The 18,489-nt window shown below is 36.5% G+C and overlaps 2 protein-coding genes across 5 annotated transcripts in view; both read right to left on the bottom strand.

Annotated features, from left to right (window-relative positions):
* Positions 1-18,489, bottom strand: part of LOC103033381 (CD276 antigen-like) — an 89,328-nt gene that overhangs the window by 38,019 nt on the left and 32,820 nt on the right. The window lies entirely within an intron of this gene.
* Positions 1,914-18,489, bottom strand: part of LOC111192138 (CD276 antigen-like) — a 76,278-nt gene continuing 59,702 nt past the window's right edge. Inside the window, exon 4 of the mRNA XM_049467546.1 lies at positions 1,914-2,176. Within this exon, the coding sequence (XP_049323503.1) occupies positions 1,935-2,176 (242 nt within the window). The 3' untranslated portion in view covers positions 1,914-1,934. The remainder of the gene's footprint in view (positions 2,177-18,489) is intronic.

The following is an 18,489-nucleotide window of genomic DNA, read 5'->3' as shown; positions in this document are numbered from 1 at the left end:
CTGTTTAATAAAAGAGCTTATGAGCATTCATTATGAGTCTCACAGGTCTTCCTTCCTCTTCCATGCCACAATATATACAAATCTATTTACACACTGTACACTGGAATGAGTTGTAATGTGGATTGGCAGCTACCACCAAAATGCTCAATAAACAGCAACTCCTATCGGCATACCAGCCACGCTCAACCAGTGTGTTTACCAATTAAGTACCTGCCTGCCCTTAAATACGCTAAATCAACAAGTAATTGGAAGGAAAACATTTAGGAAAGGAAGGAAAACATTTATTATTGCATTTAATTATGTTATTAAATTATTGTATTTACATGGGTTGGACAATGAAACTGAAACACCTGGTTTTAGACCACAATAATTTATTGTCCTGACGGACAGTTCTGGTTGAACCAGGAGAGTTGAGGTGCACATTGAATTCTGCCGTGATTTGAGCAGCCGTGGTTTTATGTTTTTTGGATACAATCCGGGTTAGCACCCGAACATCCCTTTCAGACAGCTTCCTCTTACAGCGTCCACAGTTAATCCTGTTGGATGTGGTTGGTCCTTCTTGGTGGTATGCTGACATTACCCTGGATACCGGGTAACTTGCCCTGGACTTGCTGCCTTGGTAACAGATGCGCCAGCAAGACGTGCACCAACAATTTGTCCTCTTTTGAACTCTGGTATGTCACCCATAATGTTGTGTGCATTGCAATATTTTGAGCAGAACTGTGCTCTTACCCTGTTAATTGAACCTTCACACTCTGCTCTTACTGGTGCAATGTGCAATTAATGAAGATTGGCCACCAGGCTGCTCCAATTTAGCCATGAAACCTCCCACACTAAAATAACAGGTGTTTCAGTTTCATTGTCCAACCCCTGTAATGCAGCATGTGCCAGTTGTGTTTTATGAAGCTTTCTCATCTTTTTTTGTGATCCTTCTTGCTACTGTCAACATCAGCTTTAGTCAAAAGATGCTCAGACCAGGAACCTGTAAGGCTGCTTTGTGACAACTTCCATTGTAAAAATAATAATAAATTTAAACTGAAATGTATTGTTTTAGCCATGCTTTGCTTGCCATTAATGTGTTGCAAACAAAAGCCCCAAAAATGTAGCTAAGAACACTGTAGGAATTGTAGGAAAACCGAACAAAAGACAGGGCCTATTTTTATGAGCACCATTACTTACACAGCATCCTGTAAGAACAGAAAAAAATAAAAATGTACACTATTCATCTATACACAACCACATTAAACTGCTATGAATCTCATTAGTAGGTGTGTTTATGTGATTTAAAAATACGTACAAATCAACTAATCAATCTAGCAGTCAGAATGTATTCTTGGTAAAATAAGATGCTGTCAACAGAAGTGCAGCACAGAAGAAGAACAAAGTGAGAGAGGACATCCTGGATATAGATTGTATCCAGAATGAGGTCTTATATAAATTTAAATGTACAGTATACATGTTATGACACATTTTTTTTCATTCGAACACAAAGATGGACAACTGCTACTTTATCCTATTGTGATAAATTAATTTTGTGATTAACAATGTCACCGCTGTCCAATGAAAAACAAGAATTTCCATTTTTTATAATTTTTTATTTTTAGTTTACTACATAATTTAAACATTCAAACTGTCCCTTACATTGAGTCACTATTTCTTGATGAATGGACCAATAGAAGTGATCCAAAATTACCTGAAATATCTCTTTTTATGTTGTTTTCTATTGAATATGCATGCATAATCCAGTACTGAGTCACTTTGCCAATTTGACCACAAAACTCTCACATGCAGAGATGCAGTAATATTACAAAATGCATGGAAATATTACAAAATGGATGCAAAAGCTGAACATCAGATTGATGTTTTTTAGACATCAGATGTCATTACAAATGGTGGAAACAGGCATACCAGTCTGAGGGTGAAATGTTGCTTCTTTAATAAAATGCTTTCAACTTCATTTCAACAGCTTCAATCTGCGTGCTGTTCAGGCTAAGCGTCAGGTTGCTTTTCACACTGTAGGTGTAGGTGTTGGTGTCAAGCTCCATGGTTGTGATGCTTGTCCCGGTAGGAGACTTCCAAGAGACAGTGGGCTCAGGAAATCCATGGGATGTGGAAAGTGTGAACAGTAAGGCATCACAGTTGTAGTGAATCACCCATTTTGGGTCCTCATATGGAGCTGGGATTGGAGAGAAGGACTCATGTTAAACGCACTACAATATGGAACACTGAAATGCATGATGCTTATCAGGCAGTATTCACTTAAAAGTAAGTCACATGGCTGAATGTTTTGTGGTTTTCAAAAAATAACCTAGAAATGTGCCTTGCCTGAAGGAAATACAGAATCATTGCCTGGCTTAAAGGTCTGCTTACGCTAAAAACACTTTTTCTTGTTCTTTGTATAATACTATAGGTCTCTCTGAGTTGTATATGAATGCTGTATGAATGTGTCACCGGGGAAAGGACGCACACCAAATGACAAAATACTTTTTCGGGTATTTTATTCTGATAGATCCCACTCTAGGGATTTTTTGAATATATTGAATATAAAATGTATATTAATTATAAAACAATAGGAAATAAACAAACAAAAATAAATCACTGGCTTCTTACAGACAATGAGCCTCAAATATGAAATAAAAGCAAAATAAAGACAATCAGCACTATTAGTATTAATATTAGTCTCAATGCACAACAACACTGCACCACCTATCTTTGACTTACTGCAACTGCAGTGCACGTATTTATAGACTTTTATCAGAGCTGATTAAATTGTACTCAAAACAATAAAAATAAAAATGAATACACTGTAAAAACCCTAACTAAGAACACAGCACAGTATTTGGTAGTGGCACTAATTACAGAAAATAGATAAATACCACATTAATACCATTAACAGAGCTCTTTTTATATTTGTTTTTAAGCTCACCTCGATTTACTCAGCTTTACTCAACAAGACTTGAGCATTTCATCAAGAGAACTTGGACAAACAGCTTCTGTAACCCAGAAAAATACAAGGCTTGACCACGAGGAGCACACTACCCCACAGAAACAATGCCATCTGCCCGCATCTGGTTGTGATTCATCAAAAATACATGTTTAGAAAAGCAAAATAGGCATCTACTACTGTTATAGGCCAACTAAACCTTATATTGTTCAGTATTTCCTGATTTCTACCTCTTATTTCATTAGGATGGCTCTGGATGGATCCTAAAATGGAACACCACCATACACTGCAGCTTGAGCCTCCTTCTCTACCATGCTCTTAGCTCCTCCCTTTCCTCTCTCAGGGTGACAACACTTCTGATTGTGTTTCTTAAAGTTACAGACACACATTTTAAAGGTGTATTCTCAATTCACCACCTGGCTACAAATGCATGAAACTCTTCCTCAACCTCCAACAACAAGGAAAAGCACATGGGTCTACGTCAACTTGTGAGTTCATGGCCTCGCCCACCTCAGCTCGGGACCGCTCACAGACAGAGCTGAACCCAGGCTGCAGCAGAGCCAACACTGTCTCGTTAGCTACAGCTTACAGCTGTGTTTAAACCAATTAGTAAGCATTAGCTATCTTGTGTTTGGGAGAATAGCTGCTTAGCAACAGGGAGAGCAGCGCCTTAGCACCATGGCAGGCATCCTCCACTCGCCCCACGGCATTGGTAGCATTTCTTTTGGATTCATGGCCGAGCGACGCTGAGAGAGTGATGTTAAGTGAAGTTTAACGGTTAACTTTATCTAGCACTTGTACTTGTGCTATATCTTAATAACTAAGGCTGTATCTCTGAAAACATTTTGTCCTTTGAGTTTTAGGTGTGTGGCATCAGCATGGTGTTGCTGTTGTGTGGGTAGGCCCATGCATCCCCTGCTTCCTCACCATCTCACTGCCTCAGAATCCAAGATGGCTGCAGTGCACATGTGCTCACTGAACTGTACTGACTTGACTTACAATTTGTTTACTTGCACTTTGCTTATTTGCCCAGCTGTACAGATGTTCTTATGTACTGTAAACATCATCTGCAACTTTCTTTAAACAATATTTAACATAAACCTACCTCAAGAAATTGTGGATACAATAATATTCATATGTGTACAATTTTTATTTTTATTTTTATTTCATTTCATTTATCTTTTACCTTTTATTGCGCTTCAGTGCTCTTTATTCCTTTAGTACTTTTAACTATATTCTTATCCTAATTATTGTTTATTGTACCTTCTTTTGTAGTATAATGTTTATCAACAGCCTCTGTAACTGTTACATGTCATACATGTGTTGCTCTCACCAAGTCAAATTCCTTGTATAATACACTTAGAGAAATAAAGTGATTCTGATTCTAGCTGTGGACCTGTTTCCATGTTGTTTGGATACACAAAACACCACAATGCATTGTTATCAACTGATATCACTAACAATGATTGCTGATATCTGAATGTTTAACTGGAACCAAGTCAACTCAGGCATTAGTCATTCCAGCTCTGACGACTGACAATTTCCTCTCCGGAGAAACAGCTTGCTGCGGACTGAATTTAACTTCCACAGTCTCAGTTATTCACCTCATTCACCACACAGACTGTCACTCACCTTGTCCACAGTGTCTGCCTCTTTGTAAAAAGCTAAATATCTATTGAACCACTGAACAATTTATCTATGATAAGTTTAAAAATAAAGAAAACTTAAGAAAACGTAAACAATTCACGTAAAAATGAAGTTATTGTAAAAAAGTGACAGCCTATTTAAAAAGCAACAGAAGTTGTTCATTTGTACCATTTCTAACATATTTAGGTTGTTTTAACTCACTTTTTTCATTCCCACAACCTTAATCCTTTACAGCTTCAAAAACATGTATTATGCAAATTAGGTGTTGACGTCATTTAGCCAGGTGTCCTGGTTTACCCAAATAAAAATATGGTCACCCTAGTTTTACACAGGCATAAAACTAAATGCACCAAAATGAGCACCAGTAAACCATGTGAACACATTGTCTCCTCTGATTTTTCAGAGTTGTCTGGCACGGGAGCAAGAAAATAAATGTCCCAAAAACCTGTTCTCTACTATCGATCTATACTAATCTATTCATCATAAACGTATGACAATCAAAAACAACTGGCAGACTCACATTATGTCACAAAGGGAAACAATGTAGATACAAGGTTTTGCTTGGATAGTGGCAAACACAAAAAATATTATGACTCTTCATTTTTGCTGAATATTAAAAGTATTAAAGTACAGATCAATAAAAAGTGAAATTTTTATAACATAAAGCTTATCTTACCACTAAGTATTATCCAAAACATAATCTTCATGGTCCACAGGCACCCTGTAGGAGAGAAAATACAGTAAAAATAAACGTAATGAATGAAATAAATGTAATTATTACTGAATTATTGCATAAATAACAGAAACTGATACCAGGAAGTACTATACCCGTAACAGGAGTCTATATTTAGGCTGCTAAACCCCATCAAACCCAACATCTCACAGCTTTAAAAATATAGGGTTTTGTTTCTGAGTATAAAAATGTTACATGTACATATGAAGTTAAATAAAAAGTATATAAAATTCTGATGCAAATGTTCCTCACTGCGCTTTTTTTTTGCCTGATGAAAGTTTGGCGGTTGCTTTAATGATCCGACCCTCTTCCGAGAGATGGGGCTAGGTGTCCATGACCGAGGTCTGTCTTTGTCAGCACTGAAACCAGAACATACAGGCAGTGAAAAAACTTGCACAACAAATTAATATAGTACCACAGTTCCCTAAAATGTTTCATTGCTGACTTATTGTGTTAGTTACTTAGTATTTTAAAATAACAACTTAGTTTCTCAAAATAACAATTCTTTATCTCAAAATAACAGCTTAGAGCCTCAAAATAATGACTTAGTATCTCAGAATAACAACATAGTCTCTGATTATAATGAAAGATGAAGAATGTAAACACTCCATCCTCACACTGTAAAGTGTTGAACAGAAGGAAGGGGTGTGCTTTAAGAACACAGCCCACAGTAAAGATTATCATCATGCCAGACTTTACCTAGAATAATGAAATAGCATGTCAAAAAGATATAGATAGATTCTTATTCTCATGTATCCCAGATATATGTTTAAAGTTACATTACTGTATTATTTTGGAGTAATTGGATGCCAAAAATGTCCATTCGGTTTTGTATACAAGAGATTTTGGAGTGCTATAAAAAAACAAAAAAAATAATTGTTATCAAGTCAAACCATGAAATCCATTGAAGAAGACATTTCTATAATACTATAAATAACTATAAATGTCATGCAAAATAAGTGATTTTACTGTATAATCTTGGAGTAATTGGATACCAAACTTAGTAAAATGTCTATTCGCTTTTGCATAAACCAGAATTCAAAGTCCTATAAAACAAGAAAATCAAATTGTTATCCAATAAAACCAAACAGACTTGAAGAATACTTTTAATGAGAAAAGTAACAACTGATATAACTGAGAAATTGGATACCAAACGGAGAAAAAAAATTGATTCGGTTCTGCATAAACCACATTTTAGAATGCTATTTAAACCAGCAAATCAAATTGTTATCCAATGACACAGAGGCAGCTTTGAATAGCACTTTCCATACTATTAATGACATGAGTAACAAAGGATATTACTGTATCATTTTGAAGTAATTTGATACCAAACTTAGAAAAAGTTTTAATTCGGTTGTGCATAAACCACATTTCGGAGTCCTATAAAACCAGCAAATCAAATTGTTATCCAATACCACTGTTAGAAATTCGGCTTTCAGGAATCAGGAGTCAGAATCAGGAATCAGGAGACAGCTTGAGAGATGACTTGAGTTTATTCTCGTGCAGACAGAAAATCTACACGGGCACAGCTTAGTTGGTCGTTGCTCCCTCTGTGTCCGCCTGACTAGTCCATATGACTTGTCTGTCTGTTACTGTCTGTGACTGAACTAGACTGAGCTACTAAGACATTTTAGCAGGACTTTACATACAGGAGAAACTGCTTTGAACACAGCAGGGGGAGAAAGGGTAAGGGTTTATGGAGGAGTATGTGGGGGTTGTCATCATTGGGGGTGTCTCTATCAACTTATGTTAAACAAAGGAGAGATGTGAGAGATAAGGGTGAGGGGCAAAAGGTTAGGAGTGTATAGGGAAAAAGGGGGGTTAAGGAGTGAGACAGTTTAGAACCTAAGAAAGCTTAATAAAAAAGTACAATTTGTTGTTGACAGAATCTCTCATTGCTCCCTCTGATTCTCCCAACATGGAGAATCACAAAACTATGTACAATAAATTGTCATATGTATAAACAATTAAAGAGCTGTAACTATACAACTGTAATTGTACCATAAATGTCAGAAAAGTTGATGTAACCAAGTATTGGATCTGTTTATGGCTGTTACTTGGTCCCAAAAATGTTCCTGAAGAATAATGAAGAAAGTTTCAGTAGTTGTCCATGGTTTTCCAAGAGGCTTGCTCCCATGTGGTGATGTCTCCTCTTACATCACAACTTCAGCTTTTGAGCAGCCACATTGTGTGTGCGTGTGTGTGTGTGTGGATGTCCATGGCGATTGCTTCAATGTCGGTGAAAGGCAGGTAATCTGGGAAGTCCACTTTGAACATCAGTTGTCTCTTCAACTGTTGAGGCTTGTGTCCGACACGTCACAAATTGTTCTCGCCATGCTGGATTGGCTGGAGCACTGTCTGGCTCCAACAGATCTGTAACAGAGGAAACACTGAGCAGTAAATTGTTCATTGATGTTGATTATGTCTTTTTTTCTGTAGTTTATCTGCTTATCCCCACTGTCTGTCCCTCAGAAGAGGCTGCTATGATAATGTACAGTGTGTTGAAATCTTCATCCCAAAGGGTAACCCCCATGAAAATAGAAATCATGGTTCTTCCTCGGGACTCTGTACTATTACCCACCTCTTCTTTTACTGACCCTAGATCTCAGTTCTGGGGAGCAAGCAGAAACTAACAAAACCTAATGAGACATTCTCATCTAAATAGATTGTTTCATGTTTCCTCACCATGACCCATTGACCAGAAATAACAAGACATTTGCTCTAATCCCGTTAGTTGTCAGAAGTTTACCCTACTGTGACCAAATTGTGCTTTTAAAGCTAGTGTTAGCTTCCCCTTTGATCCAGAAACCATCTGGATCACTTTCAACATCAGTTCAGCCATACTCAGAGTTCCACAGATCAGGAACTCAAACTACAGGTTGTAGCTGAAAAGAATATAAAACTTGAATCGTATAATTGATCGTATAGTGGTTTATTCAGTGTATAACAATGTTTAATTGATCGTATAGTGGTTCATTTTATCTAAATGCAATAACTACATCACCTAAAGTCTGCAAAAACTTTGTTTGGTGCATTATCTCAAAAATTGTGCAACACAACATAACTTAATCAGGACTGAAAACAAAATAAAACTGTTCGAAAAGTGCATTCAAATCTCAATAAGATAATATTAACATGCTACTAAGCTTATGGTAAGATCAACCTGGATGGTAAATTCAACTTGTGTTCATAAGAAACTTAAGATTCTACTTTGTGATTTAAAACCAACAAAATCAGTTCTTAACAACCTATAGCACAAATATGAGCTTAAGTAGCAGGACAAATTAGCTTAAGCCAAAGCAGGAGAAACTGTTGAAATCCCTGTGACTCCCTGTAGAGCACTGAATATCTAAGATAACTGCCCTGTGACACCCTGTAAGGTCTTGATTATCAGTGATATCTGTTCTTGGGAAATCCCAGCTGGGCTTCCCTGTGAGAACCCACCAAAAGAATTTCCCATTGTGCTTTCTCTAGAACTAGCACCCATTTTGCGTCTATCTGCCTGCTTTTTACGACAAACTCGAGAAAAGTGACCAATTCTATGGCAGTAGTGGCACTCTTTTTTCTGATTAGTGAATGTTTGAGTTGGACCCAAGTTTGATCCATTCTTTGTGAGGATGTGTATGGATGCAGGAACATGGTTTGGTTCAAGATCCACATACAAACGGTCCAGTTCATTCTTAAGATCAACCCACTTAGTTTTTCTCCAATTTGGAACAGCAGTCACCAGAGCTTGCCTAAGATATGTTTGTAGTGACTCGACCAGCTGTCTAAAATGGGGACCATCAGTTGTATTGTTGATGTTATCAGCACTGTATTGGCTGATACCTGAATGGCGCAGAAAAATTCTTTCAAACCTGTCACAGAAGTCTGCTGCAGACTCTCCCTTTCTTTGTCTGCAGTTAGTAATCTGCCCCCATTCAGTGGTTTTACGGCATTTGCATTTAATCCAGTCATCAAAAGCTTCCCACCCTTTGTCAAGGTTCTGGCCTTTGTCACCCAAAGCATTCAACACCTTTTTAGCAAGTTCTCTACCATCTGTGAAGTTAAGAACTTGGCTAGCAATGGCTACAGCATCATTGGGATGTAGTGAGTACAAATTCCTTTTCTTATGCATGAGGTCAATGAAGTCGAGCCCCATTTCCCTTGGAGGTTTAAACTCTTTGGATATTGTGTCCAAAGTTGCTGCATCTAAAGGAATGTGCCCAATTTCTAGTCTGGTTTCACCACCTTCATTTCTCCTATTACGTACCTCAGAGGATACAACAGTTACAGGTCTCATTTTAACACAGATTGGAAAGTGTGTTTTACCAGTAGCATGGTCAGAATCTTTATCTGATGACACAGATTCTGACCCATCAGAGAGGTCACTCTCAGACAATTCAGGAAACAGCCTGACTGTTACTGGAGGATTTCCATCCTCTTTGTAACACGGCTGACCTGGAGTAGGGGCAACAGGGAGAGAACACTGAGGCCCTGACTTTGACTTAAGTTTGGCATGTTGCTGTTCAACTTCTGTCAATGTTTGCTGCAGTTGCTTGCATGTGCTCTGGGCATGTTTGGTAGCAGTTTTATGCCTTCTGCACTCGCTAGTTAGCTCTAAGACCTTTCCTTCTGCTTCTTTTAACTTTTCATCCATAGATTTCAACTTGCATTCCCAGTAATGCTTAATAACAAAAAGACATTCCTTAACTGAGTTGTGCTTGAGGCTGTAACCTAAAGCTGTTTTACTGTTTTTTTGAGTCCATTCTCTATCAGCAGAGAAACCTTTGGATGAAAAGTACTGAGTTAACTTTTGCTCACAAATATGTTTCTTCCCAATGTCACTGATTACGCTTTCAAAATCAGAATCAGACCATTGTGGCATTTCAGTCCCTCCCTTAACTAAGGTGCTGCTTTTATAGTTAAGAGGTTTAGCAAGATTCTGAATGTTTTGGCCTTTAGCAGACATGGTGAGAAAACAAGAGAACAAAACCAAGCTTTCTGAAACAATAGCAAAACAAAGACACTACCGGCAGATACCAACAAACTGTTCTTCACAGAGGACTACAGCAGTAAGTTTCAACACTAACTAAGTAAAACGTTTCTCTTTGTTAGAGAGGATCCCAGTAACAAATCCTAAGTTTGCAGTTGTAACAAAACAAAACATCTCTCAGTTCAGAGAGGATAACAGTTACTAATTCTGATCTTCTAGCAGTAACAAACAAAACATCTCTCAGTTCAGAGAGGATAACAGTTACTAATTCTGATCTTCTAGCAGTAACAAACAAAACATCTCTCAGTTCAGAGAGGATAACAGTTACTAATTCTGATCTTCTAGCAGTAACAAACAAGCATCTCTCAGTTCAGAGAGGATAACAGTTACTAATTCTGATCTTCTAGCAGTAACAAACAAGCATCTCTCAGTTCAGAGAGGATAACAGTTACTAATTCTGATCTTCTAGCAGTAACAAACAAGCATCTCTCAGTTCAGAGAGGATAACAGTTACTAATTCTGATCTTCTAGCAGTAACAAACAAGCATCTCTCAGTTCAGAGAGGATAACATTTACTGACTCCTATTTTATCCAGCCAAAATTTCTCTTCAGTTCGAAATGGCGTTTACTCACCAAGTAGGTTTCAGTAGCCATCCGGGTCACGGCACCAAGTTGTTAGAAATTCGGCTTTCAGGAATCAGGAGTCAGAATCAGGAATCAGGAGACAGCTTGAGAGATGACTTGAGTTTATTCTCGTGCAGACAGAAAATCTACACGGGCACAGCTTAGTTGGTCGTTGCTCCCTCTGTGTCCGCCTGACTAGTCCATATGACTTGTCTGTCTGTTACTGTCTGTGACTGAACTAGACTGAGCTACTAAGACATTTTAGCAGGACTTTACATACAGGAGAAACTGCTTTGAACACAGCAGGGGGAGAAAGGGTAAGGGTTTATGGAGGAGTATGTGGGGGTTGTCATCATTGGGGGTGTCTCTATCAACTTATGTTAAACAAAGGAGAGATGTGAGAGATAAGGGTGAGGGGCAAAAGGTTAGGAGTGTATAGGGAAAAAGGGGGGTTAAGGAGTGAGACAGTTTAGAACCTAAGAAAGCTTAATAAAAGTACAATTTGTTGTTGACAGAATCTCTCACCATTAAGACATTCTTGAATAACACATTCTATACTATTAATGACATGAGTAACTAGTGATATTACTGTATCTTTTTGGAGTAATTGGATACCAAATTTAGGAAAAATGTCTATTTCCTTTTGATACAGTAATATTCTTTGTTACTCATGTCATTATTAATATGGAATATGTTCTTTAAGACTGCCCTTGTGGTATTGGATAACAATTTGATTTGTTGGTTTTATAGGACTCCGAAAATGGGTTTATTCACAACCGAATAGACACTTTTGGGATCCAATCACTGCAAAATGATACAGTAACTCATTTCCTTAACAGTATGCAATGTGTTCTTCAAGACAGTCTTGACGGCATTTGATAACAATTTGATTTGCTGGTTTTATAAGGCTCCGAAATGTGGTTTAAGCACAACTTAATAGACATTTTTCCTAAGTTTGGTATCCAATTACTCCAAAATAATACAGTAATATTCTTTGTTACTCATGTCATTAATAATATGGAATGTGGTCTTTAAGGCTGTCTTGGTGTCATTGTATAACAATTTGATTTGCTGGTTTTATAGGACTTAGGGTTTGTGTCTGGTTTATGCACAACCGAATAGACATTTTTCCTAAGTTTGGTATCCAATTACTCCAAAATGATACAGTAATATTCTTTGTTACTCATGTCATTAATAGTATGGGATGTCTTCTTCACGGATTTCATTGTCTGATATGATTACAATTTGATTTCAAATTTGATTCGAAATCTCTTTTATACAAAACCGAATGGACGTTTGCTATCCAATTACTTACAAAATGATACAGTAATATCACTCCAAACTAGGGATGCAAATGATTAATCGACTTTAGATTAATTGTCGATCAAGAGGTTGCTCGAACAAAATGTATTACTCGCGATTAATCGCTAGAGGGCGCTACTGTAGTAACTTGAACAGAGCGTGAGAACGAGAGGTGAACACGACTCGCGAGAGACCAGGGTTGAAAACAAAATGAAGCAGGCGAAAATAAGTGCGGTGTGGGACCATTTCAACAGTGTTAATTTAGGCAAAGAAGTCAAATGTTCTCTGTGTAATGCGGTATTGAAATACAACAGTTCCACTAGCTCACTCAGTTATCATTTGAACGCCGTCACAGTTTCACTGAGAGCGCGAGCGTGTGATGAGAGAAGGGCGGAGGACATTACAGAGAGGATATGCAGCATGATCAAGAGAGATTTGATGCCAATCAAGACAGTTGACGGTACAGGGTTTCAGGATCTCTTTGCATTGAGGATTGTTGAGGATTTCCTAATTAATAGCCTAGATGCAGTTTCTTCATAATCTATAGGCTCAATAATAATCTGTTTGGCTCTCTATTTAATTTCTTCTATTCTTTTTTTTTTTTTTTTAATATGTCTAATGTTACAAAAACGCAAAAACTGAGCCAGTCCTTAATTTATTTCTTTTTTTAAATTAAAGAATGTATTTTCTTATACCATAAAAAGTCTGCTTTCTTTTCCTAATGCATAATTACTTGAGGAATATATAATATAATATAATACAATATAATTATCATAATATAATATATACTTTTTGAGCTCAGTGTTTTAACTATTTAGCTGGTATTTTTAAAGGCCCTATTGAAACACTAAAATTCAGGTAAAAACGCCGCTTATCAATTAATCGAAAGTCGATCGATAAGATCAATCAACTAATGATTAACGAATTAATCGATAATTTGCATCCCTACTCCAAACATATATCTGGAAAACATGAGAATAAGATCTCTAAGAATTTAGTGCTGTGATATGATAACAATTTGATTTGCTTATTTAATAGCTCTCCAAATGTTTCCAAAACGTTACACTGTTGTACAGATAAGCAGTGTTCATTCTGGTGTATAATTGTTTATTAGATCTCATTAAATCATGTTTATTTAAGTATAAAACTAGTTTCTGATCAATTTTAAGTCTCTGCACGAGAAGCGCCAGTCTCCGCTCCTCCGGGTGCGCTGTGCACGCGGCTACAGTAAAACACGGTTTAGACGCGTATTCCAGTTTTCAGTGTAGATAGTGCGACCGAGCGACCTAGTATCTCAAAGTAACGACCTAGTATCTCAAAGTAACGACCTAGTATCTCAAAGTAACGACCTAGTATCTCAAAGTAACGACCTAGTATTTTAAAATAATTAAATAGTATCTGATTATAATGGAAGATGAAGAATGTAAACACTTCACCCTCACACTTCAAACTGTTAAACGGAAGGAAAGGGTGTGATTTAAAAACAAAACAGGAAAGCTTATCATCATCCCAGACTTTTCTTACAATAATGAGATAGCATGTCAAAATGATACAGAATATTAAATTAATGAGACACAATATCAAAATAGTGAGCTAGTATTTCAAATTAGCAACTTAGTATCTCAGAATAATGACTTAGTATCTATAAATAACGGCTTAGTACTTCAAAATAATGACTTAGTATCTTAAAGTAATGACTTAGAATCACTAAATAATGACTTAGTATCTCAAAATAACAATTTTGTATCTCATTAAAATGAGATGATAATGAAATGAAAGCTGAAGAATGTAACACTCCCCCAGCATCCGTCCTCACGCTGTAAAGCAGGCATGTCAAGCATACGGCCCGCGGGCCGTACCAGGCCCGTTGGATGATTTAATCCGGCCCGGCATAAATTTCTGAGTATGTCAAAAAAGAAGCGAGTTTCTAGCTCATTTCTATCAAAAGTTGTGATTTTTTTTAAATGAATACAAATTAAATGCTCTCTCCGGTCGCTAGAGGGCAGTAAATGTCCCGCATGCAGCACAGACACGGCAATCTTAGACTGTAAGTAGACTGCAGGAATGCAGTGAGAGAGAGAGAGAGAGAGAGAGAGAGAAAGTGTGATGACACGAAATTTGTTTGCACTCATGAATACAGATCATTAAAAATAAGATTCATCTGGTTTCATATTAAAGACAGTTAATATGGTGCAGTATGTTCTCAGCTTCAGTAGGCCCAGCCTAGTAGTTTGATCTGATGTAGTCTAATCTTATTGCCCATGCACTGCTATAACTTTTATTTTGTATTTCTTTTTTTTATTTATTTCAAAGCAGTATGACAATTAAGGTGAAAATATTTTTTTCATAGCTCCCACTTGAGTTTGTTGATGTGGTGAGTTGGTTCAGGTGTAAAACTGCATTCACTCAACAAATAAACCAGTTGTTAACACATTCACCGCCAAACATGAAAATCATTTTTTTCCATTGTTTTATGAATAAATGTGTTGTGCTTAGAAAAGATCCCTTTCATCCATGATTATAATATGTAGGGTAGGCTAAAAATGTAGGCTGAATAATAAAGCATAGTACTGAAAAACAAAGCTAAATATTTGGAGTTGACATTCTTTTACTGATCCGGCCCACCTGAGAACAGAAAGTCTGGATCCGGCCCCAGAGCCAAACTGAGTTTGACATGCCTGCTGTAAAGTGTTTAACAGAAGGAAGGGGTGTGCTTTATTTTTTTCCTCGGGGATCAATAAAGCATCTATCTATCTAAGAACAAAGCCCACAGTAAAGATTAGCATCATGCCACTTTATCTAAAAGAACTACTGTAAGATTTTAGATTTTCTGTTAAAATACAGTATTAGATTGTGTACTCACTCAGAAGACATCATGGTGCTGCTTAGCGGAGTAAAGTTAGTTTGATATTCGATATTCAGCGGAGACTCGCCTTTCGGCCGTTCTCTTGCTCACAGGCAATGTCCTAAACTCTCCCAAATTACATTTTCCAAACCACAGAAGAACAGAGAACAAACTACAAACGTCAGATTTTCTGAAAACACCTAACCTTTCTGTTTCTCCGAGAATATTTACTGAAAATGGCAGGAATCGCTGCAGCGGGCGCTAAAGCTGTTAAGGGACCGTCTGCAAAGTACGGACCCTGATTAAAAACGTAAACATTCACAGCGCCGTTTAATGCATTTCTACTGTAACACGCCCATATGAAATATAGATTAAAAAAATCATACGTAGTCTTTAGAGACACACCTGAAAAATAACTACAACTTTTATTTTTGAAAAATATGATTTGGTTGATTTTATATAAATTTTTTAATAATAAAAATTGCTACTGTACTGCACTAATATGAAATATAGAAATAAAATCACATGTAGTCTTTAGAGACACACCTGATAAACATACTACAACTTTTAGTTTTGAAAAATATGACTCAGTTGATTTTATATTAATTTTTTAATTATAAAAATTGCTACTGTAATGCACTAATATAAAATATAAAAATAAAATCACTTGTAGTCTTTAGAGACACGCTTGATAAACATACCACAACTTTTAGTTTTTAAAAATATGTCTCGGTTGATTTTATATTAATTTTCTAATAATAAAAATTGCTACTGTACTGTAATATGAAATATAAAAATAAAATCACTTGTCTTTAGAGACACACCCGATAAATATACTACAACTTTTATTTTGGAAAAATATGATTTGGTTGATTTTTTATTAATTTTTTAATAATAACAATTGCTACTGTACTGCACTAATATGAAATATAGATATAAAATCACTTGTAGTCTTTAGAGACACACCAGATAAACGTACTACAACCTTTAGTTTTGAAAAATTTGATTCTGTTGATTTTTTATTATGTTTTTAATGTTAACTTTTTTACTTTAAAACGCCCATATGAAATATAGATATAAAATCACTTGTCTATAAAGATACACATGAAAGTCATATCACATCTATAAGTTTCCATACAAAATATAAAATGAAATACATTGCTACTGTGACACACCCAAATGACTAATGCAAAATTTTTTGTCAACCTACAATTACTTTTTCAGGGAACGGGAAGGTCACCAGTGTTGTGAGGAGAGTGCTGTGACGAGAACAATAACTTCAGTGGAAGAGAAGCTTCTTTGCCGTTCTGCTGTTCCTGGGCTGAAAGGGTAAAAACTAGGAGAATGTAATCTATCTGAGTGAAGTACTGGGGTGAACCTCTCCTCGGATAGCCTGTTCTACACTGTGTAAAGTCATACACATGCCAGAAGACCTTTCAATCCACCCTTTTTCATCTTTCACCTTCTCAGAGACTTAGGACCAATATTTATTGTTTGACACACGTGGACTGGTTGTTGTTTTACAGAAGAACACGGAGCTAAACAACAACATGAAATTAACTTGTGGTTGCCCACCTGCCAGTGAACTTGCCAACAGGCTGGAGCTGATAACGTTCTCTGAGCTGGGCAAAAAGCTGTTAAACTGGTCACTTCTGATATAGTCATATTAATAGTTTCTATCCAATGGTGTTTTTTCCTTTAGACTTCCTCTAGACTATATTTGTCATATGTTTTAATGCTTCTGTAAAGTATGTTCGTTTTTATATTCATTCATTATGACTGGGAGTTCTTACATAGCTTTATGTTAGTTTGAGCTAAATTACCCATCCTGATCTTTAGCCACTTATGTGAACTAATTTTCATCCCATAAGGAAAACAGACACATGGCATCCATGTTGTAATTCAAACTCATATTTACAATAGTTTTTGACTCTGCTGAACATTTAATACCTATATTTTTGAGATTTGGGATGTTGGGATGGGGTGTGGTGGAGTGGTATTCATCCAACACCTTGACCTCACTAATGCTCTTTTAACTACAACCATAAGCATCCCAATACTTTTGTCCATATAGTGTAGCTTATATTTATATTTACTGCATGGTTAAAATGTATTTGTGCTATTGATTGTAACATGTTGTATATGTATATGGTGTATAACACATCACTATAAAATATGCTGACCTGGGCATTTCAATATAAATGTAGCAATATACTGGAAAAAATAATAAAAATTAAACAGAGTGATATTTTTCGAATCTAAAAGTAGTACGTGTTCATCAAGCGTGTCTCTAAAGACTACAAGTGATTTTATTTTTATATTTCATATTAGTGCAGTACAGTAGCAATTTTTATTATTAAAAAATTAATATAAAATCAACCGAGACATATTTTTAAAAACTAAAAGTTGTAGTTATTTTTCAGGTGTGTCTCTAAAGACTACGTATGATTTTTTTTTATCTATATTTCATATGGGCGTGTTACAGTAGAAATGCATTAAACGGCGCTGTGAATGTTTACGTTTTTAATCAGGGTCCGTACTTTGCAGACGGTCCCTTAACAGCTTCAGCGCCCGCTGCAGCGATTCCTGCCATTTTCAGTAAATATTCTCGGAGAAACAGAAAGGTTGGGTGTTTTCAGAAAATCTGACGTTTGTAGTTTGTTCTCTGTTGTTCTGGGGGTTGGAAAATGTAATTTGGGAGAGTTTAGGACATTGCCTGTGAGCAAGAGAACGGCCGAAAGGCGAGTCTCCGCTGAATATCGAATATCAAACTAACTTTACTCCGCTGTGCTGCTGTTGTCTCTCATCTGGGTGGTGCATAACTTTCACTTTCAACTCGAGAATCCCCCGTTATTTATCTTATATTTTCAACACATCTGCACACCACAGCTTCACCTGCTCCAGACGGAAACTACTAAAACTGAAGGATCAACTTTATTCGCTTTCACTCTCATGAGAAAACACACACACAAAACCAGTTGTAATTCAGAGCATCCCTGCAGCTGCGCAGCGCTAGGACCCACAGGAGATGTCGACTCACATCATTGAATCAGTAAAACTTTGCCCCTCCTAAAATTTCTGCAGCAGCTCCTAAATAAATGTAAACTATTATAATTCAAAAGTTCGGAAACACATCTTCTCATTCAACTCATTCAACGTGTTTTCTTTTTTTTTATGATTTTTTACATTGTAATATTTAATCTGCAGATATTTCTTCTTATTTGCCTGAGAACTATGTCCTGTGTTTTCTTATCATCATGAACATGATTAGTTAAAGGAAATCTCTTTTTTATTTGTTCATAACAAATCACAAGTTCACAAAATCAGTTTACAGGTTATTGAGAAAAGGAGAAGGGATTGTTAGGAAAGAGAAACAACTTTGGGGGTTTGTTTCTGGACGAATTTAGCTTATTGAATTC

This window comes from Astyanax mexicanus, chromosome 1 (genome assembly GCF_023375975.1).
Source record: "Astyanax mexicanus isolate ESR-SI-001 chromosome 1, AstMex3_surface, whole genome shotgun sequence".
NCBI classification, from domain to species: domain Eukaryota; kingdom Metazoa; phylum Chordata; class Actinopteri; order Characiformes; family Acestrorhamphidae; genus Astyanax; species Astyanax mexicanus.
This window is presented reverse-complemented; position numbering and strand designations above follow the sequence as displayed.